The sequence below is a fragment of the Lithobates pipiens genome, unplaced genomic scaffold, assembly GCF_037356315.1.
Source record: "Lithobates pipiens isolate NorthernLeopardFrog02 unplaced genomic scaffold, aLitPip1_a1.2 Scaffold_25, whole genome shotgun sequence".
NCBI classification, from domain to species: Eukaryota; Metazoa; Chordata; class Amphibia; order Anura; family Ranidae; genus Lithobates; species Lithobates pipiens.
The window spans coordinates 15,252,536-15,279,824 of record NW_027507787.1 but is presented as its reverse complement, the minus strand read 5'-3'; the positions used below and the strand labels follow the sequence as shown (position 1 = coordinate 15,279,824).

The window sequence follows — 27,289 nt, the reverse complement described above, 5'->3', positions numbered from 1 at the left end:
TTTGTTGTTATTATTACATAGTTACATAGTAGGTGAGGTTGAAAAAAAGACACAAGTCAATCAAGTCCAACCTATGTGCGTGATTATATGACAGTATTACATTGTATTTCCCTGTATGTTGTGGTCGTTCAGGTCCTTATCTAAGAGTTTTTTTTAAACTATCTATGCTCCCCGATGAGACCACCGCCTGTGGAAGGGAATTCCACATCCTTGCCACTCTTATGCCACGTACACACGTATCAGACTATCTGGTGGACTTAGTCTGGTGGACAAACCGCCAGACTGTCCGAACGAGCTACCTGCCCCCACACGGTACTTTTGCAGCGGACTATCCGCCGTACTTTTGAAATGAATGGACTCGCCCACACACACACAGGAAAGTCCGTTCATTTTGAGCACGGCTCCAGGTAGCCGGGACCAGTGAGGGCAGCGTTGCTGGCCCCGTCACCTGATATGGAGTTAAAGGGGAAGCCCTATGCCGAAAAAATTACCCCCGGATCCCGGCCCCCCACCCTATGTGAATGAGTATGGGGTACAATGTATCCCTACCCATTCACCTGTGAAAAAAAAAAAAAAAAACAACACACAAGGGTTAAAATAGTTTATTGCACAGCTCCGGGGGTCTTCTCGCTGGACTCCGCTATCTTCTGCTCTTTTGCTAGCTCTTTTACTAGCAGAGGAGCCTGGCTTTCTTCTTCGTCGCCGCCTCCCTCTTCTTCTGACTTCGGGGGTCTTGTCCCCCTCTTCGGTTCTTCTTGCCGGACCTCCGCGCCTTCTTCTAGCTCTTTTACAAGCGATGGCCCAGTCTTCTGTCGCCGCTGCCGCCGTCTTCTCATCTTCTCTTCTTTTCTTGAGCTGCGCTCAAAATGAGCGGACTTTTCTCAGTGCGGGAAAAGTCCATTCATTTCAAAAGTACAGCGGACTAGCACACACATGGCTGTATTGTTATTGGACTGCGAGTCCGGCGGACATATTTTGGTGCAAAACTACTTTCTTAGTCCGCTGGACTTTTGGGTAAAAAAAAGTCAGCCGGAGCCCACACACGATTGTTTGATCGTGTGTACGCGGCATTACAGTAAAGAACCCTCTAAGTAGTTTAAGGTTAAACTGCTTTTCTTCTAATTTTAATGAGTGGCCACGTGTCTTGTTAACCTCCCTGGCGATATGATTATTTCAGATTTTAGGTGCTGACAGCGGTACCATTATTTTGCATGAAAATTTGGCGTTTTATATTGTAGGCCTGTAATTCTTAGAAATAATTCACTTAAATCCATCCAAACAAGAGTCTAATAGACATCCCGGGTATAATACAATTTGAAATATGAAATTATAATATTATATATATATATATATATATATATATATATATATATATATATATATATATATATATATATATGTATGTGTGTGTGTGTGTGTTATTGCCCTGCTTAGCTTAGTATCATCTGCAAATACAGAGATTAAACTGTTTACCCCATCCACCAGGTCATTCATGAACAAATTAAATAGGGATGGTCCCAGCACAGAACCCTGGGGGACCCCGCCGCCCACCCCTGACCATTCCGAGCACTTCCCATTTATCACCACCCTCTGAACTCGCTCCTCGTAGCCAGTTTTCAATCCATGTACTCACCCTATGGTCCATGCCAACTGACCTTATTTTGTACAGTAAACATTTATGGGTAACTCTGTCAAATGCTTTTGAAAATCCAGATACACCCCGTCTACGGGCCTTTCTTTATCTAGATGGCAACTCACCTTCTCATAGAAGGTTAATAGATTGGTTTGGCAAGAACGATTCTTCATGAATCCATGTTGATTACTGCTAATGATAATGTTCTCATTATTAAAATCTTGTATATAGTCCCTTATAATCCCTTAAAAGAGCTTGCATACTATTGATGTTAGGCTAACTGGTCTGTAATTCCCAGGGATGTATATTATTATTATTATTATTATTATTACTATTATTCAGGCATACTTCTATACAATTTGTTCTCCCCTTTATTTAGCTTTACCTACTCTACACTGCACCTTGGCTTGTATGAGTAAGTCGGCTACTACTTTTCACAACGTTCATTCAGAAACTGGTAAACAGAATGTGAGACCAGACAGGACATATCAGACTTCAGCTGACATTTGATCCTTGGACTCAAGCTGTAGTCAGAAAAAGAAAACTAAAGCAGCCCTAAATAAGGAGGAACATTTAAGTCTTTGATAACATGCACAGTTACAAAGACACTTTTACACTGCTGCAGGTAAACTGACACTTAGGAGCAGTTGGGCGTTTTTTTTTTTTCAGCTGCCCCTGGATTCTCCTTTTCTTATCAATACATGTACACAAGGTCGTTTATAGTAGTTTCTAGGCAGTTGAGTTTAGAAGCATTTTTGTGAAAGCAAAAAAATGCATTCAGGATGGATGTTCAGAGGCATTTGAAACGACAAACTCCTGTAACAGCTTGTAAATGTGGTAACTCACATTTAGCCGTGTTTATTTTACAAACGGTTTTAATTTTTTAACATTTGAAAAAAAAAAAACGCTTCTAAACACAGCATGTAAATGCATCAAAATGGAAGTTTTTAAATGTTGGTTACTATCTGTGAAGTTGAATCGTTCAGGAGAGGTTGTAAAACGTCCTGTGTAGATTAAGCCTTAGGCCGCGTACACACGCGGGGACTGTTCGCTCAACTTTGTCCGCTGAACAGTGTTTCGGCGGACAGTCCGCTCGTGTGTGGGCTTTCAGCGGACAGTTTCAGCGGACAGTCTGCTGAACAAAGTTTTTCGGAAATTCCGAAAAACTGTCCGCTGAAACTTTGTTTCAGCGAACAGTCCCCTCGTGTGTAGGCTTGTTCGTCAAACTAAGTTCCGCGCATGCTCAGAAAGGATTTACACGCTGAAGTTTGCATTGCAGTGTATAGGACGTCGTATTTTTCGTCCCGTCGTACGTGCCGTTCACGTCATCGCGCACGGTTTCAGCGGACTGTTCGTTCGTCGTGTGTGGGCAAGTCCGTCCATGCTAATTTTGAGCGGACTGTCCGCTGAAACTGTTTGACGGACAAAGTTGAGCGAACAGTCCCCACGTGTGTACGCGGCCTTAGACTAAATATTTAGAATATTGCATTAACTTAGTTGTGATTGGTACTCTTTAAAGTTGAACAAATGTATTGTCCTCAATCAAATATAATGAAGGCAACTGGTTATTATTTAGAGTGCCAGGAAACTCTCGCTAATACAGTAGGAGATGGATCCTCAACGCTGAGAATAGTCAGAGGCGGACCAGTGTGCTAAGTTCTCTGTAAACCCATTGAAGATAATATAGCTCCATTTGTAAAGTTTCTGCAGCAGTTCAAGGGCAAAAATATCTGAGAACCATGCCTGCAGATTCTTCTTCCATACAGCTTTTCAATCAGTCAGGTTATTGAATGGCATTTAGAAATAGTATTAGAGAAAAATCTTTTCTATGTCTCTAGTTTATATGACATATGCTACCCAAGTCAGAAAATTGTCAGCTCTCATTATTATAAAATCGGATTATTTTGTTCATTTGTATTGTTTTTTGACACATTCTCCTTTGTATTAAACTGAATTTGGGGGAAGTATGATTTAATATAGGGGTATTTGGTAAAATAAAGTAATACAGTTTGAGAAATATGTGTCGCACCAAGTGAATAGAGAACAAAAAAGTGTTAAGACGAGGTAACATAGGAGAGGGAAATGAGCTACTGTAATTTAGGTGCTTCAAGTGGCAAATAACAGGAGAAGAATTTTGTGTTGTGATCGTGACAGAAAAGTAAATGGCAACAGCTGACCTTCCACCACTATTGGAGAGTAAAAGTGTTAATCTTATGTATGACACTGGGTAGTTAGGCTGTTCTTCTCTTGGCGGCTGTCAAGTTCCACTGTGCAATAAAATATAATTTAGTACATTTTAAGAAGATAAGTGATTTGGCCTCCTGGCTAGGTACATTTAGACATCATGAATAATAACATGTTTTTTTGCAGGGAATAAATCTCAAGACAGCGGCATTGCAGAGATGGAGGAGCTGCCTGTCCCTCACAACATCAAGATAAGCAACATCACATGCGACTCCTTCAAGATATCCTGGGATATGGATTCTAAGTCCAAGGAACGGATTACACATTACTTTATTGACCTGAATAAGAAGGAGAACAAAAACTCCAATAAATTCAAACATAAGGTAACCCATTACAATCCTTTAATATTTCAAACACAAAAGTAGTTGCTGGTGAGTTACCTACCTACCATAAGATGTCAGTGGGTGAATTAACCTGCCAGTATGTATACAATGCATTGTACATATTTTTTACATGTATCATCATAATGATAATCTAGGTTTTTATTACATGATTGGTTTTCATTTTCAAGCGCAAATGTCTAGGCAAAATAAAAACAAACATCCAGTACATGCACATGTCTCCATGTTTTACCCATGTATAAATGTTGCAAGTACAGAAAAATTCCTCTTGGCCATCCATTGTGCACTTAATCTCCTGATAGCTATCCTTTGTGGTAATGAACTCCAGCAGTTCTCTCCTGCAAAGGAAATGTAGGACTAGACTTGGGGTGGCATTGTAGTCATCGAAGGAAATGGCTGCTGTATATTATTACAATAGGAACGGTGGAATTTTCTCCTGTGCCTATTTATAGGACAGCAGGCCACACTTTGCCCATTACATTAGTTCCCCAGATACAACGATAATGTTAATAAAACACACATACATACCATATTTTGGAAAAAATTGGCAGAGGTAATTTTATTGGTTTAAAATATTCATACAAATAAACATATTAATTCAAATATTCAGATGAAAACAAATATATACAGCAAACCTTTTCCTAATTTTCAGAACACTGGCTACTCAACCTTTAACAAAGAAATATGCCCCCCCCCCCTCCCCCAGATTCTGGGGTGACCCAACCACATAAAATACACCATGACAGGGAGGGAGCTTCTTCTCCATTAGGTCTGGCCACTGCAAGAGACCCTCAGTAGCCCCTTTTAACACTTCCCCAGGGACTTCCAGAAAATTCCCTGGATTCCCATTGGACCACCTAGAACTTAATATAAATAATTTAAAAAGACAGTACACCCACCAATCCTAAACACACTAAACGTATGCAGCTAACCTGCATCTTACCCTTAACCGGGGCTGGGTGGCCCCCATCCCAAGAAAGTGGGCTCAGAAGGGGCGCCCCCTTTTTACATTCTATATTGTTTTTTCTAGTGAATGAACAAATAAGGAGGAAATGGTAAATTACAGTAGGACTTCACTGGAAGGGGCTAGACTTGTGTATTATCTACATAGACTGAGATTTCAGGCAGAATTCTAACCAATACATTTTAATGCACATGTATTGCCATAAAACTCAATTCAAACGTGTCAGTGTGCAACAGTATGGAAAACGTGTGTACCTCAAAACACAGTCACAGTCTGGCAATTTTGGCATTTGTCAGGTCGCCATTTGTGTCTAAGAATTTTTAGAAGGCTGGTTTGTGCTTCTGTGGGTTTCACTGCCTGTCTGTACAGTCTGCCTTTGGCAGTAGTGCCAACGCAAATATTAGTGCTCCATCTGACTCTGCATGCTCCAGTCACGTACACAAACATGGATTGGTGATTTATATGCCAAGGTTGTCAGTACTGATATAAATTTTATGATGCTGTAGACAGATTGAAGAGCAATATGTATATTGCTATTTACACATTCCATATATCTTAGAGAGATGCCTTTTCATGTTAATCTGCCATTTTACTAGGGCCCCAGCTAAAGGAGAGACATTGTTCTGTGATCCCAAAAAGGTGTTTCTGATTTTAACAGGGTCATGTGAGGATTGCAATGTCTTCCGGCACTTTAATACTGCAACAGACACCCATGGATAATAGATTAGATTAGAGGATAGTCATGCTAGGTTGACAATTTCTTATCCAAACATTTTTTTCTTCTGCAACGTAATATAAGACTTATCTACTGCGTAAATAGATCTACATGGTTATACATTATTGTCATGGAAATCAGACAAGGCATATATACAGTACTGTTACTTGTACCAAGGTAAATAATTTAGTTTCATAAATGTGTACTGTAATGTGTAGTAACTTGGATATGACTGAAATCTACAACTGGTTGCTTTGAATTCACATAATAAATTTAATATATTTCCTTGCTTAGGTGGAGCTAAAACAGTTGTGAGATCCATGTTAATGAATACATGCGTGAGGGTGTCGCTGAATTTACACCTTGCTTTAATGGCAGCCAGTCCAAGTCTACAAATAAGAATGATGACTATAAATGTCAAGCGTGGCCTGAGACAATGAAGCTCAGACCTCTAATGTTAGCACGTCATTGTATTTGAGGATATTTGTTGGTTCACACGGGTCTTTAAAATGTGTCAAAGGGAATTTCAGATTTTGAATAACAGACTTTTCCCTGGCCTCAGGGACTGACAGTCTGATCTCTGAGAGAACAATTATATAGTAAGTAAAACAAATTGAATTATTCCAAGGCTGTGTTGACATGTTTGGGTGTGTGGACCTGTTTTTGCAGAAGGCCATCTCTTGATGTAGATGACTTCATGTGCACCTTGCCATTGTTTGGCATGACGCCCATAATTGCAGTGATTTGTGCTTGTAAATCAGGTGTGATTACTCCTGCACTTACCTGCTGTACATGTAGGTTCAAGTTCATAACCATCTAAGAATGACTTATTGTTTCCTGTTTTTTTTTTTCTCAAATAAACTTGTAATTTATTTACACAAAAGCTTCATGCAGCACTAGAAAGAAATATCTCATGTAAAGAAAAATTGTCAAAAAAACAAAAATAAAAATCTGTAACAACCGTATCACATTTTATATTTACATTTGTGTGAGGTTTTTAGACATATTTATAGAAGAGCAGTAAGAGCCGGTTCACACTGAGGCAGCACGACTTGCAGCGCAACTGCCTCGGGCAACCTGCACACGACAGCAGCGGCGACTTGCAAAATGACTTCTATATATCCAAAGTAGCACAGGAACCTTTTTCTAAGTCGGAGCGACTTGAGTTGCTCCTATTAGAATGGTTCCATTGTACAGAACGGAACACGACTTGTCAGGCGGCTAAGTCGCCTGACAAGTCGTCCCAGTGTGAACTGGCTCTAAATTAAGCCTGTTTCTAGCAGCATCCTACATTTGTACATCTCCAACAACAGATTAGCCAACAGCATGGTTCTATGCAAAAGTTAAAACCTGTGTATCAGTAGTTCTAGCTATGTGCAAAAAGCTGATAATAAACCATAACATGCACTCATAAAAGAAAAAAAAAAAAAAAAGAAGCAAGTTCACATAATCTGACATGTAAATTTGTTTTTACATTCGTATTGTGACTGCATTCTCCCTATTTAATAAGTGAAATGTAATCAGTTCCTAATACACTGTGCGGCTGTTCGAATTAAGTCAGAATTTTTGGCTGAATTTGGACCTGAAACTGAGTCAAAGAGCCAAAGATACACAGGACTCTTCTGCTGTGCGTCCGTGGCCACCCCGGAGATGTGTGAACCGGCTGCATTGAGAGCCGGTCACACTCTCCTGTCATGTGAATTTGATGCGAGGGAGCCCACATCCAATTCCCAATAGTGTGAACCCAGCCTCAGATAGGTCCATACCAAATATTCTGATAATCAACACGTGCCTGATACACACTTATGCAATGACAGAGTTCTAGTTTGATGTTAGATTATCAAATAATACTATAACTTTGCATTTACTTCTCTTCTTTATGATGGTTTCCATTGGTCTTGCACAGCCGAATAGCATAAGATTTATCTGCTTGATCTGTGGGCAAATTATTTTTTAAATCTTTTTTACAGTTTTTTTTAACAGTTGGAGAGATTTGGTGAAATATCAGTGGTCTGAACAGATTCCTGATGTCACGCAGAGAAAAGAGGTTGAGGAGACTGAGCCTTGGCTACGCAGAATGAATGAACAGGAAGAGCTCTGCACATTTTTCCAGTTCATTCACAAACTGAAGCATAGGAAATGTGCATTTTAGTGCCCCCACCATCCTCCTGCCACCACCCTCCACAATGCAACCCCCCACCCCCAGTGTCTACAACCGTGCTGGTACCTCCTTTCATTTCGGTTGGATTTGTGATGGGGTGCAGTGTGAAGCATGTCTCTTTAAATCCACCCAGGATAAATGCCAGCACAAGTTCTCTCCCCAGTTCTGGCACAAATCCTCTCATCCGAATCCTCTCACCCAAATCCCCCTTCCTAATACACACACTCTCCCCTGATACAAATCCATACTTCCCAACTGCCCTGGTTTTGGTGGGACCTTTCTGAGATACAAAGAAAATCCCATGCATCAAGACTACAGGCCTGTTCACACCAGAACGTCGTCATGGAAACCTGCGTTCTGTATTTCTTTATTGTTTTCCCACATCACATGCAAAATGCACTGCAGTTGTAATCTGCAGTGGGTGGCAACTTTAATGACTTCTCAAACGTAGGTCGCAAACGCAGTATGTTTACCTGCACCAACTCGTATGATCAGAAGTACCATGCGATCTGGTTGCTGTGCAATTTATAAAGTAGCTCATGCACAACTCTTGGTGCAGACCGGCACAATTTCAGCTTATTCAAATGAATGGGCTGAAATCTTACAGCACCCGGTAGGCATGTGAATCGCACATGAATTCACAGCGCGTTTCTATGTGATTCATAGTGTGAACTGACCCTGAGTCCTTAAAGTCAGGGGCAAAAAAAGTTCTGGCACTCGTCTCCGCTAACCTGCCTGGTGGGGGGGGGGGCACTAGTGTGGGCACCTGGGGGGAACTGCCCCAAATCTCTAGTGAAGTGTCCAGGGTCCTAGGCACAACAATTGTCCCCTCTGTAGCAGCCAGCATCGATTAAAAAATGGGGGGAATGTTTTCAATGAAGAATACTTGCAGTGATTTGGGGGGGGGATTAGGTGGATGTGCTAGGGTGCTTTTGGGGTGGGGGGACTCCCCCAGCACATGTCCTCTCTCCTCCCAAAGTACCACTTAACACAGAATCCTATTATTCACCCCCCCCCCCCAACCCAGTTGCTGCAAGTATTGACAATTTGCCCCCCTTCCCTGTATATTCTCCCCTGCAAGTCTCATGTATATTGCAATCAGTACAGACCTTCACGTGGGACATGCAGACCTGTGTCCATCCTCCTCTCCCCTCCTCCTTTTGTCTCTGTATACTCTATAGGAAAACAGCAGAGCAAAGAAAGAGGAAGGGGCTCTGCAGTGTGTGCTTACTGTGTGTGAAGCAGGGGGGGGGGGGGGGAGATGCTGGCTGCCATGTGGGACCCGAAACACCGCACAAGCTGTCACTGCTGCCCACACCAGCGTGCCCCTGCCAGGCAAGTCACAGGAGCCATGTGCTGGAACCTGTTCTGGCACTGGGCTCTGAGGTTCAGATACTGTGTTCAGATCATGGGGATTGGCTTTTACCGCCCCCTCAGCACACTCAGAGGGCTGCTTGCTGCTTATGCCAGCCCTGTTGCCACCCCCCCCCCCCCGACCCTCCTGTCTAGGTTCCCCTTCCTCTGCTTGTCAGTGGTGTAGCATACTACATTGGTCTTTCCCTGCGCCAGTCTACATATGTGGGAGGGGCAGTCTAAGGGTTGGCAAGAAAGGGACATGATCTACTCATCACCTGCCCATGATTGATGAGTTGCCAACCCCCTACTCAACGGTTTCATTAAGGATTTGCCGTGCGCCATCAAACATCCTGCTGTCTACACATCTAGCACTGCAACTTAAAAGCATAGTCCACCTTTTATATCAGGTTTCATGTTCTATCCCAACCCTCCACCCTCAAACCACCCCTCTCCCCCACTTACCTAAATCACTTCTTCCTGCACAAACGCATTTTTGATTTTACATTTAGTGCAGTTATGCGTGGTTTTGCTTGCACAGCTGCGTCATTATTATTATTATTATACAGGATGTATATAGCGCCGACAGTTTACGCAGCGCTTTACAACATTGGGGTAGACATTACAATACAATTCAATTCAAGACAAGGGGAATCAGAGGGCCCTGCTCGTTAGAGCTCACAATCTAGGTGTCATTCATTCACAAGGATATATTAATGGTAAAAACTACAACTCTCATCTTCCGCTGAGGCAGAATGACTTTTAGATCACACAGCTTTAACACTTCACTTGTAGTCCATTTACTTGCCCAATAACACAAGATCTGTACCTCTGTATGGTGGGGGTAAACAATGCAGGAGCCTGTTCATTGCATATGTGACACATTACTTGTTGTGGTGTTCTTCAGGACTCAGTGCAAAAATGTTTGAATAGCCCTTTTTTTATTAATTCAGTGTTATGTTTTCCAAAGGTGGACTATACCTTTTTAAATTGAGCATGATTCAGATTTCCTGGCAAGAACGTTCCATCACAACAAATAATTAGAGAAATAACCTTGTTTTCCAAGCGTTAATATTTTGTTGTAGCTGCCAATTTCCTAGCAGTTATTTTTTTTTCCTTTTAATAAAAACAACATACTCAGTCTGTAGCCAGCAGTACAGTAATTAAAAGAAAGGACATTATTAAAACAAAATGAAATGATGGCTAGCAAAGCCAATTCCAATATGTATTTGGAAATAAAGAGTGTTTGACTTGCTTGTTTATACAAATAGCTCTACATGGTAAAAACATGTATGTTTTGTTTGGTGATCATTATAGACTGATGTTGTAATGTGCAATATACTGTATCTCGTACTGTATCTCGTAAACCCTCAAAAATCTGTTTTTAATAAATGTGTTATATACTGTTACTACCAAACAGTATTATGTGTATGTGTGCATATATATATATATATATATATATATATATATATATATATATATATTATGAAAATGTATGCAAAAAAGGGAGCTAAATAAACATGGCTATTATAGCCTGGCAGGGTCAGACGTTCTCATCAAAATACAATAATTAAGATGGAAGTACATAATCAGGTTTTCATATGTTAGTTTATCTAAGCCTTAGTGGTTACATATAATTTTCTATACATATTCAGAGATGAGCAATCTTCCAAAAAAAAACTATGCAATTTACATTGCTAATAAGGATTGATTACCACAGATAGGCTAAAGGAGGATGTAGGAGTGGGTTTAATTCACCGTACTTTGCCAGATAAAGTTGAATTTTGACCAAACAATTAAACAGATAAAATATTTATATCCTACTTGTACAGTATAAGACACAGGGCTTGTATTCATAGACCATTGGTTATATGCAGAATACCTTCAGATGAATGGACACCGGTAAAAAACACTTGCTTGGGCCCCACTCATTTTTTGAGACTTCAGTTTTTTGTTTAGGTGATGGGCTTCTTTTCCTTTGGAGGAGTTTATTTTTTTTTAATTATCTTAATGATTCCTTTTTTTCTTCTGACAATAAGCTGTTTGCTAATTGCACTGGGTTATCTCGAATTTTCTGAATCAATAACCCTCAGTGTTAGTCAGATTTTGGTGGGGCATTAGGCACTCACCTTGGCATGAAATGCATGGTGTATAGTTTGCCACAGGGTGTTATACAGGGCCATGGTCCATCTCCACGCTACCCAGACCCTGAAGACCCCTTTGTGGGTATGCCCACCGTAACAGTCGAAGCCTTCATCCCTAATGGGTCCAGCGATGTGGACGAGGTTAGACAGGTTTCTCTGTATTTCTGATGGGTTTCTAGCTAATAGGAGATATCCTGCAGTGCTTTGAATAAAATGAAGATGCAGAGGAACAAAATTGTTATTCACGTTATTGTTTTATTCCCTGTTATGCCTGAAGTACTTCTGCCTGCCTTATCTGCTGAAATATGCACACAGCATGTTTTTCTGCTACAGAGATACCACCACAGGAACATGGTCAGCGGCTGGGTTATTGCATTTTCTGTTTTCTGGAAACCTAAAACGCCAGTCTTCCGCATCACATTTTGTGAGGCCTCCTTTGCACATGCAGGTCTAGCCCTGGAGCTGGTAATTGCAGTCATAACTATTTGCTACAAAATTTCTAACTGGACAAGACAAAAGAAGAGAGAACATAAACCTTAGAACAATTGCAGCTGATGCCCTCAGCCTTGTTTGTTTTGATTCTCTATAGAGAATGTAATTCACCAAGTCTGTATAATTTTTAATCTCAGTGCATATACACAGGATTTTGTGGTTAAAAGCCTGGTCTGCTGAACCTGCTTATAAGAGGAACCACCTGCACTTTTGATGGTGAACATCTGTTTGGAGAATTTTTTAATTGTTCAGCGAAGTCACTGGGTTAAAGGTGCTTTTGCCCCAGAGGAGAGAGCTCAAGTTTCCTACTTTTACAGCTACTACCTCTACTCAGCCAAAGGGGTCTTTTCGCAATTCCCAGGCATCCACCTCAAAACCAAGGCTTCTGTTTGTCACAAGCCTTGGACCCATAAGTAAACCAAGTTTGCCCAGAAGTCCTCCTTGCAAAAAAGGAGTGTCCCTACTTCTTGGAGTGGGGGGACATCTATTGCGCCAGTCTGGATGCCAGATATCCTGGACCTCTGGGTCTAATGAGCCATTTTAAAGGGGTTTAAAATAGAATTTATACTTACGCGCCAATCAGCCAGGGTCAGCTCAGAATCAAGCAACTTTACTGGCAGCCTTATACTAACTTCAGTCAGAAGGAGTTGTTGTACCAGTTCCTTCAGTGGAAAGGTTCTGGGGTTTTTATTCAATCCAGGGCATCTGTGTACCAATATTCTATATGGAACTGGCAAAATCTTCATCAGTTCCTTCAAACCTTTGGTTATTCAACTTTCCAAAATCTATCCTCCAGCCCTTTTACCATCTGTAATACCTGATGTCTAATCTTGAACACAGCCCAAGCCGCAACTCATTCCTCCAGGAAATATTGCCTCTTTAATATTGCACACAGGGACCTGCTGACACACCCTCCAAAAGCCCCCATCTGTTTGCTTCTGTGTGAGAGTTTTGGGCCTTACATCGTCGAACAAACCGTTTCACTCTCTGGACTGTGCTATGCATCTATCCAGCCACAAAAGTCTGTCCCTGGCATGGTGAATTTCCAACTGCCCTGGAGTCAGGAAAGGCTAAGGCTCTAAGGCTAAGGCTCGCCAGTTCCTAAATGTCTTGAAGGACAATTTCATGGTTCAGATGGTAGACGCACCAACTAGAAATAAAGAGTTACTGGATCTACTGATTACCAACAATACAGACCTGATCACGGATGTGGAAATACGGGGCAATTTAGGAAACAGCAATCACAGGTCAATTGGCGTCAGTATAAATCGCACATATAGGAAACATAAGGGGGAATACAGATGCTTAATTTCAAAAGAGCCAACTTCCCTAAACTACGAACCTTGTTAGAAGGCATGAATTGGGATAAAATCTTATGAACAAAGAACGCGGAGGAGCGATGGGTTTTCTTTAAGAGCATATTAAATAAGGGCATTAGCCAATGCATCCCATTGGGTAATACATTTTAAAAGCACAAACAAAAGTCCTGGATGGCTTAATCCAATGTAAAAATGCATATAAAAGCAAAGGAGAAGGCCTTCAAAATATACATGGTTGAGGGATCATCATCAGCGTTCAGACTTTATAAAGAATGCACTAAGAAATGTAAGGGTGTGATTAGGGCGGCTAAGATAGAACATGAAAGACACATAGCAGAGAAGAGCGAAAAAAATCCCAAGGAAATCTTTAAGTATGTAAACAGTAGAAAAGGGAGGACAGACCATATTGGCCCCATAAAGAATGAGGAAGGACATCTGGTTACAAAGGATGGAGAGATGGCGAAGGTATTGAATTTATTCTTCTACTCAGTCTGCACGAGGGAATCGGGGCCTTCGGTAACCAAAACCCACAGTGTTTATCCTTGTCACACATCACAGGATGCACCTCCATGGTTAACAGAGGACAGAATTAAAATGAGACTTGGGAAACTTAAGATTAATAAATCACCGGGACCAGATGGCTTGCATCCGAGCGTACTTAGGCAACTCAGTCAATTAATTGCCAGACCATTGTTCCTAATTTTTACTGATAGTCTAGTGACTGGAATGGTACCAGGTGATTGGAGAAAATCCAACGTAGCACCAATATTTACAAAGGGCCCAAAATACATCCCTGGGAATTACAGACCAGTTAGCCTAAAATCAATAGTATGCAAGTTCTTTGAGGGGATGATAAGGGACTATATACATGATTTTAGTAACAAAAACTGTATCATTAGCAGTAATCGGCATGGATTCATGAAGAATCGTTCTTGCCAAACCAATCTATTAACCTTCTATGAGGAGGTGAGTTGCCATCTAGATAATGGAAGGCCCGTAGACGTGGTGTATCTGTATTTTGCAAAAGCATTTGACACAGTTCCCCATAAACATTTACTGTACAAAATAAGGTCCCCAAAATTTTAAAAATAATGCATTTTGGTGGCAAAAATATGAATGCAATCAATACACTGGGGGAGAACCTCTGGGGGAATCTAGGATGGAAAAGAACCTGGGGGTTCTAGTAAATGATAGGCTCAGCAATGGCATGCAATGCCAAGCTGCTGCTAACAATGAAGACAGAATATTGGCATGCATTAAAAAGGATCAGCTCCAGAGAACGCGATAATTCTCCCGCTCTACAAGACTCTGGTCTGGCTGCACCTGGAGTATGCTGTCCTGTTCTGGGCACCAGTCCTCAGGAAGGATGTACTGGAAATGGAGCGAGTACAAAGAAGGGTAACTAAGCTAATAAAGGGTCTGGAAGATATTAGTTATGAGGAAAGGTTGCAAGCACTGAACTTATTCTCTCTGGAGAAGAGACGCTTGAGATGGGATATGATTTCAATCAGGGCTGGTGCTACCACTAGGCAAACTAGGCAGCCAGCAACTAAGTCTCAGTATCAGCAGGCTGCATTGATGGGCGCTGGTGAGGCTGCATTGATGGGTGCTTTAATAAAAAGGTGGGGTATACATGGGCATGGGAGTCAGCGATGGGGCCAGGGGGAGGGGCAGCAAAATGAGGTTTCGCCTAGGGTGTCAAAAATCCTTGTACCAGCCCTGATTTCAATTTATGAATACCGGTGACCCCACAATAGGGATAAAACTAAAAAGAGAGTTTAACAAAACACGTGGCCACTCATTAAAATGAGAAGAAAAGAGGTTTAAACTTTAAACTACATAGAGGGTTCTTTGCTGTAGACGATTTACAGAGCGGCAAAGAAGTGGAATTCCCTTCCGTATGTGGTGGTTTCAGCAGGGAGCATCGATAGTTAAAAAAAACCTATTAGATAAGCACCTTAAAGACCACAACATACAGGGATATACAATGTAATACTGACATATAATCACACACATAGGTTGGACTTAATGGACTTGTGTCATTGTTCTGGGGCCCAAAGCAGCTGCCTCATACTTGCCAACTATCCCAGTTTAAATTCCCTTATCTCTTGAATTTTTAGTCCTGTACTGTGTCCAGATATCTCAGTGTGAAGTGCTGCTACTAATGCTGCCCAGCTCTGCCCTATTGTTGTGTACAGATGACTCACCTGCAGACCCTGTGTTTACATGTAAATAACTGTCATTCATATGTAAATAGCTGAGCATGTCAACATTGATATGTAAATAAAGGCGGCATTCATATGTATGTTATGCCCCCCTGCAGTGAGGAGAAGATGTGCTGTAACCTATAGCAACCAATCAGTGAGCAGTATTACTGTAAAGTAATCTCTAGCAACCAATGAACAAGCAGAAATCATATGCTGTAACCTTTAGCAACTAATCCGTGAGCCTTAATGTGTGCTGTAACCTCTAGAAACCAGTTAGTAAGCGTAAATGATATGCTGTAACCTCTGGCAACCAATCGCAATCACTGCCTGATCTCATACAGTTAACTGATTTTAGCTGCTATTTATTTTATGTCTCAGAGGGGGCCAATCAATATTAAAGACGGTCCTGGTCAGTGCAATCATTTTTACGGGTTAGCAATCACATCAGTCAAACTGAATCGGCCGGTTTGCTGTGCATTAACATGTCAACTAAAGCTGCATACCTATACAAAATGTATATTAAAAAGAATAAACCCCCTTTAAATAATCACATTTGGTTGCTGTGCAGTCTGAAAAGAAGACAATTATTGATGCAATTTTTGTTTTATCCCGTTGTATTTACTGATGCAACTTATAACATCCAAGTGAAAGATATAACACACCAATATGCCAGAGAATAATAAAAATAAATAAGTTCAAAGACAGAATCACTGAGTTAGAAAAAGGATCACCCCCATTTGACTTTCAACTGTAATCAGCTGTGGTCATTTTGATTATTGCAGCATGAAAAGTGCTTTCCTGGCTGGAGCATTTCAGACCCTGGTAGTGCAACTGAAGCAAACCAACTATGGGTGGCAGGAGACTGTCAAAAGATCTCTGGGCTAAGGTTGTGGACAGGCACAATTCAGGAGATTGATACAAAAAAATGTCAATGGCTTTATCAATGCCTAGAAGCACAGTGAAGTCTATTATTAAGAAGTGGGTGCACAGACCCACAAAGCACAGACCCACAGATCAGGACATCTCTCCAAACTAGTTGGAAGAGCCAGGAGAAAACTAGTCAGAGAGGCTAACAAGAGGCCTACAGCAACTCTGAAGCAGTTGCAGGAATTTTGACAGAGTAGTCATTGTGTGCATGTGACAACAATATCACAATCAACTAGCCATATGCAGCTTTGCCAAAATGCACCTTGAAGATTGAGACCACATGAAGAAAGGTGTTATGGTGAGATCAGACTAAAATTTGAACTATTTGGCCTCAACACCAAATTATATGTCTGGTGGAAATCCAGTACAGCTCACCATTCAAATAACACCATTCCTACAGTAAAGCATAGAGGTGGTAATATCCTGTTATGTGGGTGTTTCTCTGCAGCACGGATTGGAGCACTTGTCAGGATAGAAGGAAAATGGATGGGGCAAAATGACATCAAATTCTTGAGGAATATCTTCTGCCCTCTGCCAGAAAGTTGTCAATGGGAAGAGGGTTTACCTTCCAACATGACCAAAAGCACACAGCAAAGATTACCACATAGTGGTTGAAGGAGAAAGGGGTGAATGTCCTTGCATGGCCTAGTCAGAGCCCAAACTTAAACCCCATTGAAAATCAGTGGAATGGCTTGAAGACTGCAGTCCACAAAGGGTCACCATCAAATTTAACTGAACTTGAGCAGTTCTGCAGAGAAGAGTGGGCAAATTTTGCAAAGTCTAGATGTGAGAGGGAGTTCAACAAAATACTGACATAAGGGGTGATCCTTTTTCCAACTCGGTGATCCTGTTTTTAAATTTAATAAAAAAAAATCTGATGTGAATGTTGGTGTTCTATGTTTCCTTTTGAATTTTATAAGTTGCAAAAATAGTAAATACAGCTGGATAAAACAACAACTGTGTCTGTCTTCATTTCAGGAAGCAAAGCAGCAAAATGTCATTATTTTAGGGGGTGATTATTTTCTATACCCACTGTATATCCCAGGTTTACAATATGTTGTATTTCTGCCACCTTGTAATGTCCTATGTGAGCTCTCAAACATCTCCCCCCCCCCCCCCCCAATCACTGCCTCACAGCCATTTGTTTGAAATGAAAAGTGCATATTAGTTGCACTTCTATGGACACTACAGAGTACTTAGTCTGTAGTCACTAGTTCATTTTGGGAGCAAGCAAAAAGGGTGGCTATGTTCCTTCATACAGCAAGATCATGGAGAACGCGTACATCTACCCACTAACAGGAAGTCATACTTTAGTTATGATAGCATGTTATAGCTGCATACAATAAAACCACATAGATTGCGGGAGATGAAATTTGTTTTGTAGGTCAGCAAAAGAGCACAGTTTAGATTAGGGAAAATGTTCTTCAGGCATGTGACCCCCATGTTCCTTCTATCTAGGCCCAGTTTGCAAAAGCTTCAGTTCTGAGTAGCGTGCATTGTACCAAATAGGACCATGACTAGTAAAACCAGTAGCCTAGTCTTATTCCACACCTTTTGCATGAGGACATACGTGGAAAATAATTTGTTGGATTTGGCAAATGCTAGAACCAGACCAATAGCTACCTCATTAACCCTGGTTGCCTGACTCATCAAGGCGACTGTGGCGACCACCTCTCCACCCACATCCGTTGAACTTACAGACATGGCTCTAGCGATATGCTGCATATGCGCTGCAAGATAATAAAGCCATGGATTGGGCAAAGCCATTCCCCCGCCTCTTTTGTTTTCTGTAATTGTTAAGTTAAGAATAATGTATTCTAAGGGCTTGGTTGTGACATAAATTCCTAACAATTTAAAGGACAAGGATGTTGGAATAGTTTCTATCATGGGGTCCTGACTGTTGGGAGAGTCCTCACTCGGCATTACAGATGATTTGGTAAAATTGAACAGTCCAGAGAACGTACTATGACTGACATTGCTTCCCGCAGGGATTCAGAAGTATCACCTAGAAGGAGCATGGTATCATCCACATAAAGCATGATGTTTTCCTGAATTTCACCATATTGAAACTCTTGGATACGTAGGTTACAGTGGATCATGGCTGCTAATGGTTCAATGCTGAAAAGAAAAGGGGACAGCTGACATTCCTGCCGGATACCCCTATACAAAGAAAAGGGTTGTGAAGCGCCTCTCTAATTGCCGCCATGGGAGCATTGTATAGCAATTGAATCGATGATGGTTTTTTTTTTTTAAACCCAAACTTTTAATACCACTTTAAGTTCACCTTTCAGTAAAAAATAACACCGCCCATCAAAAGAAAAATAAATTTTCTTGGTGTCTTGCTGTTTAGACCTGTTCTTGGGGTCTGAATTTTTGGCTGAAACAGGCCAGATGACGGACAGGACTCCTGTGAAATTCGCTCCGGAGATGTGTGAACCGGCTCCATTGAGAGCCGGTCACAATCTCCTGAAATGCGAATTGGATGCAGGGAAATCGCATCCAATTCACAATAGTGTGAACCCAGCCTAAAGGAATCTATGTATAAAACAGTTGTTGGGCGGATGTGACAAACATCCACACATTTAGCATGAAAATTGGTATTTTTTCTTCCATAGGTAGTTCCTGCATCATCACCGCCACCTAGTGGCCATAATCGTTTTTTTTTTTTTTTTTTTATCTGTTTGAGAATTTATGGAATATATACATTATGGCCACTAGGTATAGTATATATAGGAACTATTATATCAGAGAAAATACAGTAATTTTCAAACTGAATGTACAGTGCCTTGAAAAAGTATTCATACCCCTTGAAATTTTCCGCATTCCAATGTCATATTACAACCAAAAACATCAATGTATTTTATTGGGATTGTATGTGATAGAGCAAAACAAAGTGGCACATAATTGTGAAGTGAAAGGAAAATAATAAATGGTTTTCAACTTTTTTTTACAAATATCTGAAAAGTGTGGCATGCATTTGTATTTGGCCCCCCTGAGTCAATACTTTGTAGAACCAACTTTGGGCTGTAATTACAGCTGCAAATCTTTTTGGGGATGTCTCTACCAGCTTTTCACATCTAGAGAGTGACATTTTTGCAGATTCTTCTTTGCAAAATAGCTTAACCACTTCACGCAAAACGACGTACCCGTACTTTGACGGGAAATACTGCGGTTATGGCAGCAGCTAACTCTGGTCGTCTTCGCCGCTTACTGGACTCGCCGGATGCCTGGCTACCGACTGAGGGGAAGATGGCCCCTGCTCGTCTCCATGGCATGGCAGGGCAGGGCGGAAGAGACGTCATAGCTCTTAAAGGAGAATTTTTTTTTTATTTTTTTTTTTTTTAAAGTGACTTTTTTTTTTTATTATTGCATTTTAGTGTAAATATGAGATCTGAGGTCTTTTTGACACCAGATCTCATATTTAAGAGGTCCTGTCATGTTTTTTTTTTTTTTTCTATTACAAGGGATGTTTACATTCCTTGTAATAGGAATAAAAGTGACCCAATATATATATATTTTTTTAAAACAGTGTCAAAATAAATAAGAAAAATGTTTAAAGCTCCCCGCCCGACGAGCTTGCGTGCAGAAGCGAATGCATATGTGAGTAGTGCCCACATATAAAAACGGTATTCAAACCACACATGTGAGGTATTGCCACAATCGTTAGAGCAAGAGCAATAATTCTAGCCTTAGACATCCTCTGTAACTCAAAACTGGTAACCTGTAGACATTTTTAAACATCGCCTATGGAGATTATTAAGGGTAAAAGTTTGTCGCCATTCCACGAGCAGGCGCAATTGTGAAGTGTGACATGTTGGGTATCAATTTACTCGGCATAACATTATGTTTCACAATATAAAAAAAAAATTTTGCTAACTTTTATTGTTGTCTTATTTTTTTACTTCCAAAAAGTATATTTTTTTCCAAAAAAAGTGCACTTGTAAGACCATTGTGCAAATACAGTATGACAGAAGTAATTGCAACGACCACCATTTTATTCTCTAGGGTGTTAGAACCCTCAAACATTATATATATTTTTTCTAAGTAATTTTCTAGCAAAAACTGATTTTAACTTGTAAACAACAGGTGTAAAAAAGAGACTCGGTCCTTAAGTGGTTAAGCTCTGTCAGATTGGATGGACAGCATCTGTAAACACAAATTTTTCAGTCTTGCCACAGATTTTTAATTGGATTTAGGTCTTTACTTTGACTGCACTATTCTAACACATGAATATGCTCTGATCTAAACCATTCCATTGTAGCTCTGGCTGTATGTTTAGGGTCATTGTCCTGCTGGAAGGTGAATCTCTGCCCCAGTCTCAATTCTTTTGCAGCCTCTAAGATTGCCCTGTAATTGGCTCCATCCAGCTTCCCATCAACTCTGTCCAGCTTCCCTGTCCCTGCTGAAGAAAAAAATGCCCACACCACGATGCTGCCACCACCATGCCACACATAGCATTTTGCTTTTAGGCCAAAAAGTTACATTTTGGTCTCATCTGACTAGAGAATCTTCTTCCATATGTTTGCTTTGTCCCCCACATGGCTTAATAGTTGTCCTATGGACAGATTCTCCCACCTGAGCTGTTGTTCTCTGCAGCTTCTCCAGAGTTGCCAGGGGCCTCTTGGCTGCTTCTCTGAATAATGCTCTCCTTGCCCCATCTGTCAGGTTAGGTGGATGGTGCCATCCTCTTTCTATTTTTGAATGATAAATTGAAGTGCTCTGTGAGATGTTTAAAGCTGTGGATATTTTTTTTTTATAACCTAACCTTGCTTTAAACTTCTCCACAACTTTATCCCTGACCTGTCTGGTGTTTTGCTTGGACTTCATGATGCGGTTTGTTCACAGAGGGTCTCTAACAAACCTCTGAGGGCTTCACAGAACACCTGTATTTATACTGAGATTAAATTACACACAGGTGTACTCTATTTACTAATTAGGTGACTTCTGAAGGCAATTGAGTAAAGGGGCCTGAGTACAAATGCACACCACGCTTTTCATATATTTATTTGAAAAGAAATTGAAAACCATTTATCATTTTCCTTCCACTTCACAATGATGTACCACTTTGTGTTGGTCTATCACATAAAATCCCAATAAAATACATTTACGTTCTTGGTTGTAACATGACAAAATGTCAATCATTTAAGGGGTATGAAAACTTTTTCAAGGCACTGTAGAATGTTTGCCCCTAAAAGTGAATAAAAGTAGATTACCTTTTATGTGTCTTTTATGGACCATTCATGACACCACCTATGCATTATGTTGAGGCTGCTCCCAACACTACATATCGGGGGTTTAACCTTGAACAATCTGGAGTACACAAGGAACGGCCTCTGTAAATATACTTTTGATTACTTATCAGGATGGTCCATAATTGACCACATAAGCCTAAGTTTAGTTCTAGATTGTTATCCGCCTCACACTTGGTGAAATTAGTTAATGACTTATTGCATCTTCTTTTAGGGCCGGTTCACACAGCGAGGCGCGGCGAGGCGTCTCAGACTTACCTTGCCGCGACCTGCGGGGAGCTCAGCGGCGACTTGCAGAGGACTTCTGTATAGAAGTCAATGCAAGTCGCCCCCGAAGTAGTACAGGAACCTTTTTTCTGAGTCGGAGCGACTCGAGTCGCTCCTCTCAGAACGGTTCCATAGTACTGAATGGGGGCGACTTGCGGGAGCGAGGCGAGGCGAGCCGTGTCGCCTCGCCTCGCCTCGCTGTGTGAACCGGCCCTTACTCGACTGTATTTTTCAAGTGCTCTTGACATAAACCTAACACACATGTACACTGAAAATGATACGCTATTATTTATTTTTGTCATTCTTTCATTGTAAAAGTGGTGTACTGGAAAGTAAAAGCTTTGCTTTGCATTGGTGGGTCGAGTCTTTCAGAAAACAGTGAATAGACCTTAAGGCACTGCCGCCTTCACCAGCAAGCAAATTCACTAATCTATGTTTGGCTTGTGGAAGCATAGCATGGCACTATGTTTTTCATACCAGAAGCTAAAAACCAAATTGGTTAACACAAAGAAATTCACATCTTCCAAAAGCTTATGATGAAATCTTTCTCCTGTTTAATTGGTGCTGGCTACAATTCTTAACTTGCTCTGCTGGACTGTGGATGTTATTATTTATGAAAAACAGATCTAAATAGAAGCTGATACCATGGAGAGAACAGTAGTTTGCCCGGAGAAATAATTCTCAGCTTCTCTTTGGTTGTAGATAATTTGATTCATTCCTGTATGTTTTGTAGACAGTTTCACACTACCCTCGGTTCACACAGGGGCAACACGACTTTTGGAGGCAACTTGGACGTGACTTGGACGTGACTTGGACGCGACTTGGACGCGACTTGGACGCAACTTGGACGTGACTTACAACACTACTTTAGTCGCCCCAGGCCAGGCGACTTGCCGTGGCCAATCAGAGAATGAGCTCTCAGGGGGGAACTCCTTTTGAGAGCTGATAATTCTCTGAGAGTTACCTCCGTATAGACGGAGATCCGATTTGGAGGCGCCCTCCATTGAAATCAATGGGTACCAGTCGCCTACAAGTCGGATTGAAGTAGTACAGGAACCTTTTCTGAAGTCGGAACGACTTCAGTAGCGTGCATTAAGGGCCGGTTCACACAGCGAGGCGCGGCGAGGCGTCTCCAACTTGCCTCGCCGCGACCTGCGGGGACCTCAGCGGCGACTTGCAGAGGACTTCTGTATAGAAGTCAATGCAAGTCGCCCCCGAAGTCGCCCAGAAGTAGTACAGGAACCTTTTTTCTGAGTCGGAGCGACTCGAGTCGCTCCTCTCAGAACGGTTCCATTGTACAGAACGGGGGCGACTTGCGGGAGCGAGGCGAGGCGAGTCGTGTCGCCTCGCATCGCCTCGCTGTGTGAACCGGCCCTAAGACAGCTCTCATTCACTTACATTGATTTCTACATGTTGTGCGACCTGAGGTGACTTGGGGCGACTTGAAGTCGGATCTGAGTCGCCCCTGTGTGAACCGGCACTAAGGTACATTAGATGTTAGTAGTGTTCCATTTCTGTGGCCATATATGTGTGAAAATAAGACAGTGGTTAAAGCCTCATAAAATAATAATAATGTTGTACTATAACAAAGTATTAATGGAGATAGTTGCTTAAAAAGACTCCTGGCTATAGTTGTTGATATACATGTTGGGCAAATGCTCCCTCCTCCTGCGTCCTTTTCTTTTTGTTTCCCAACAATTTTTGCATAGAGCTAATATGCTGAAACCGCAAGCCAAGCATTGGTCCCATTGAATTCAGTGCTGAGTTTGACAGCTGATGCTGTCTGTCAAATTAGTCAAGCTGAGTTAAATTTGCCATAAAGCAAACCATCACAGGCACATGTGTATGATCCACTCTGGCTGCCTTGTTTACATAGGTGGTACATATAGACAGCTTGGCTGCATTTTTACTGCCCCCTGACTACCCACCAACGACCTAACCAGGTAGTTAGAGGGGATCATACACATGCAGTGGAAAATCTAACTCGGCTTGTTGAGTTTGACTTGCCTGTCAAGCTCGCCCATGGAAGTCAACTGGACCACGACGCAACTGGGAGCCAAATGTGTGTTAGTTCCATACTAAATCTTCATTTAGTATGGATCTTACTAACTCTTAAAATAAAAGATAGACATTCAGGAAGCAGTAGTATCACTACTATAGGCCTGGAAGCTGCTGCTGTACCTCCCTTTGAAAAGCGATCCACCATAGATCCATCTCTTTTCAGAGACTGCCATTGTGTAAACCCAGCCTTAGGTTTTCAGTGGGTGTTTAAAGGATGATAAAAAAACAGACAGTTTGGACATTTTTTTTTTTTAAATCTTTTCTCTCTACACAGGAAATTGCAGTTTTAAATAGCGCAAGAGATTCACAGCAATGATCAATAAGGTATGGCTCCCATAAGCTGATGTGTAGCACAGGCACCAATATACATTCTAAAAACCAGTAAAGCAAATTGGCATTAACATGGCGATCTTTAAGACAATAGAATTGAAATAAGACACATTAATTAACCCATGGGCATCTCAGAAGCCATTGAGGGCTCAGCTAACCATTTGGACCAGATCTTGTCATATTTTTTGTGGCAACCTCTATTGGCATAGGTGTTTTTGTAAAGAGGCAGACTATTAGTGACCAGGTGTATAAGGGCTAGTACATCCCTTGACAATAACTGGGTAGGTCCAAAAAATGTGGGTGAAATCTCCAGGGGCCCTCCCACAACGCCAGCTGGAATTCATTTTAAATTAATTTAATGCAACCTATATGGGGTGAAATATGCATGGTGGACCAATTGAACCTGGATTAGGGAGTCTCTCAGAGAAATGAGGGACCGAAAGGGGAAATCCCATATATCATCCCAGTGGTCATTGTCAAGGTCCGGAATGTCTTCATGCCATCTGGCTCTAAGGCTCCCAGAACAGGTAGCGATACCATAAGATGTGAATATAACCAGGAAGTAGGGTTCTCCACACATTCTGTTCTTAGGACCTCCTCCAGGGCTGAGGGGTAGAATGAGAGAACTGGTTGCTGAAGGCATGGGAGAATTGGGGGTAACGAAAAAAGTAGGACATTTAAATATTAAAGTTGGAGGCACATGGGGATAGGAGAGCCATAGTGACACAGAATGCAACTGCTGGGATACCTTGGATACCGTCTCCAAACTGTCTGTTTTTATTGCCTGTGAAAACAAAGTCTAAAGCCTCATACACACGATAGGACTTTGTACAAACTTTCCCTTGGATTTTTGTACAAAGGGCGTCGGCCCTGAACTTGTATTGCATACACACAGCAGGACTTTTTCAGCCAACTTTCACCAAATCATGTGGTTTTTCTGCTCTTTACCGCCACCTTTGGTCAACTTCTGTATTGTTGTCTGATCTTTTGCATTGGTTCTGAGCATGCCTGTTTGTACTTTGTACAAAAGTCCTATGGTTTTCTGTACACACGATCAGACTTTGCTCCATTGGACTTTTGTTGCCAGAAAGTTTGTCCGTTCGCACAGCCAACAAAAGTCAGATGAAAACCAAAAAAGTTTGTCCGATGGAGCGTACACACGGTCGGATGTTGCTCCAAAACAGCTAATTTGCATGTTTGTTGTCAAAAAGTCTGATCGTGTGTATGGGCCTTTACTCTGGACTGTGTCCTGAACTGCTATGTTGATTTGCAGCTTCAGTAAAATAACAACTCTGTGTGTATTTGTGTGTTTGTCTTTTATCAGGATGAACATGGCTGTCCCAATTTACAAAACAATTTTCTGCCAGAGTTTGTAAACTGGTTACTGTTGAGGCCCCAATAAGCAGTGCATGTGTCAAAAGACAAAGCAATGTCTATGTTGCACTGACAGGCAGGGGAAGATTTATATCAACTGGTTCACATAGAATCTGGTGTATCTGTACATAGTAACCAATCAGCTTCTAGGTTTTACAGTTAAAGCTTAATTGAACAAGCTTAGTTAGCACCAGATTCTGTGGGCCCCAGACAGGCTACAGCCGCCGAGTGTATCACATGGGAGCGCGCCTGCAAGCTAACCCCCTTGGGAGAGAGCTTCCCAGAGGGGGGGTTAGCTCTTGCAGGGAAGAGCTGAGACAGCCGCCGAGGGACCCCAGAAGACGAGGATCGGGGCCACTCTGTGTAAAACGAACTGCACAGTGGAGGTATGATGAAAAAACAAACCTATACAACCCCTTTTAAGCCTCCTACACAGCAGTTTCTGTTTGTTAATGACTGTGTTTCAGCCTACATATGAAATTGATGATTATTAGCACCTGCTTGGTATAATTACCTAATCATACACCTGACTTTAATTCTACAAAATTACTCACTTTGTGCTGCATGCATGCAAACCGTTCCACAGCTTTGCAGGAGCACCCATATAGTGATAATGTGTGGCGTGCTGCCAAGATTTTGCTGGTGTTCATGCACCAGTATACACCCCTGCCTATACTTTATTCTCTGCTGCTTATGCTCCATTTTGATTGATTTTCTTGCAACCTCTTGCATCCCAGTGCATTATACCATGTGTTCTGTTTTGTGCAGTCTGTAGCACAGCCTGTTTTACATTGCTCTTCAAATTGTCTTTCAAGGAAAAATAAAAATCATATTTCACACAGATTACCAAACAAATCTGATTGTTGATGAGCTGGAATCTGCGTAATTTAAAACATCTGTGCAGGGTGCATTTTGGATTAAACAGACTTATTCTGAATGCAGAGCTCTCTAATCAACAGAGGCTATTACTGGGAAAGGAATATGCGCCTCATTATTCCCAGTTTAAATTGTCTTTGGAATTATCATTCAACGTTGGTTCTAAAAGTTTAATTATAAAATCAAACTAGCCTTTCTACATACACATTTTCATTAAGCCTTCACTTATATTTCACAAAACGGAATGAACACATATCATCACTCTACAGTTTGTTGGCACCCATGTTATTACCAGGATTTTTCCCTTTAATGTTTTTCTTTTTATTCTGGAAAGACGGAGCTGGTTCCATACACTAATAATTGAAGGTCTCATTTTAGGGGAGAACATATGATAAGAAATATAAAAAGATAGCATAATCCTAGTAAATGTTTTCGTTTCAAAGAGCTTTTTTTTTCCACTGTCACCATTTTTGTAAGTTCCTGGCTATTACTCTAGTACTCTAGCTATCTAATGACACCAGGATCATAAGCTGAAAGTGAGAAAAAGGATGTACATTCAAATCTAGTCGCAGACATGGATGTTATCTTTTTAATGACTTAACACCTTCAGGAACTGGTCATGCCAGCTATCC

At 41.3% G+C, this 27,289-nt stretch overlaps 1 protein-coding gene across 3 annotated transcripts in view; it reads left to right on the top strand.

Moving 5' to 3' along the window:
• The window catches only part of PHYHIPL (phytanoyl-CoA 2-hydroxylase interacting protein like), a 257,080-nt gene that overhangs the window by 167,123 nt on the left and 62,668 nt on the right, over nt 1-27,289 (top strand). For all 3 annotated transcript variants that reach the window (XM_077454131.1, XM_077454129.1, XM_077454130.1), the window contains exon 2: nt 4,004-4,200. In XM_077454131.1, the coding sequence (XP_077310257.1) occupies nt 4,004-4,200 (197 nt within the window). The remainder of the gene's footprint in view (nt 1-4,003; nt 4,201-27,289) is intronic.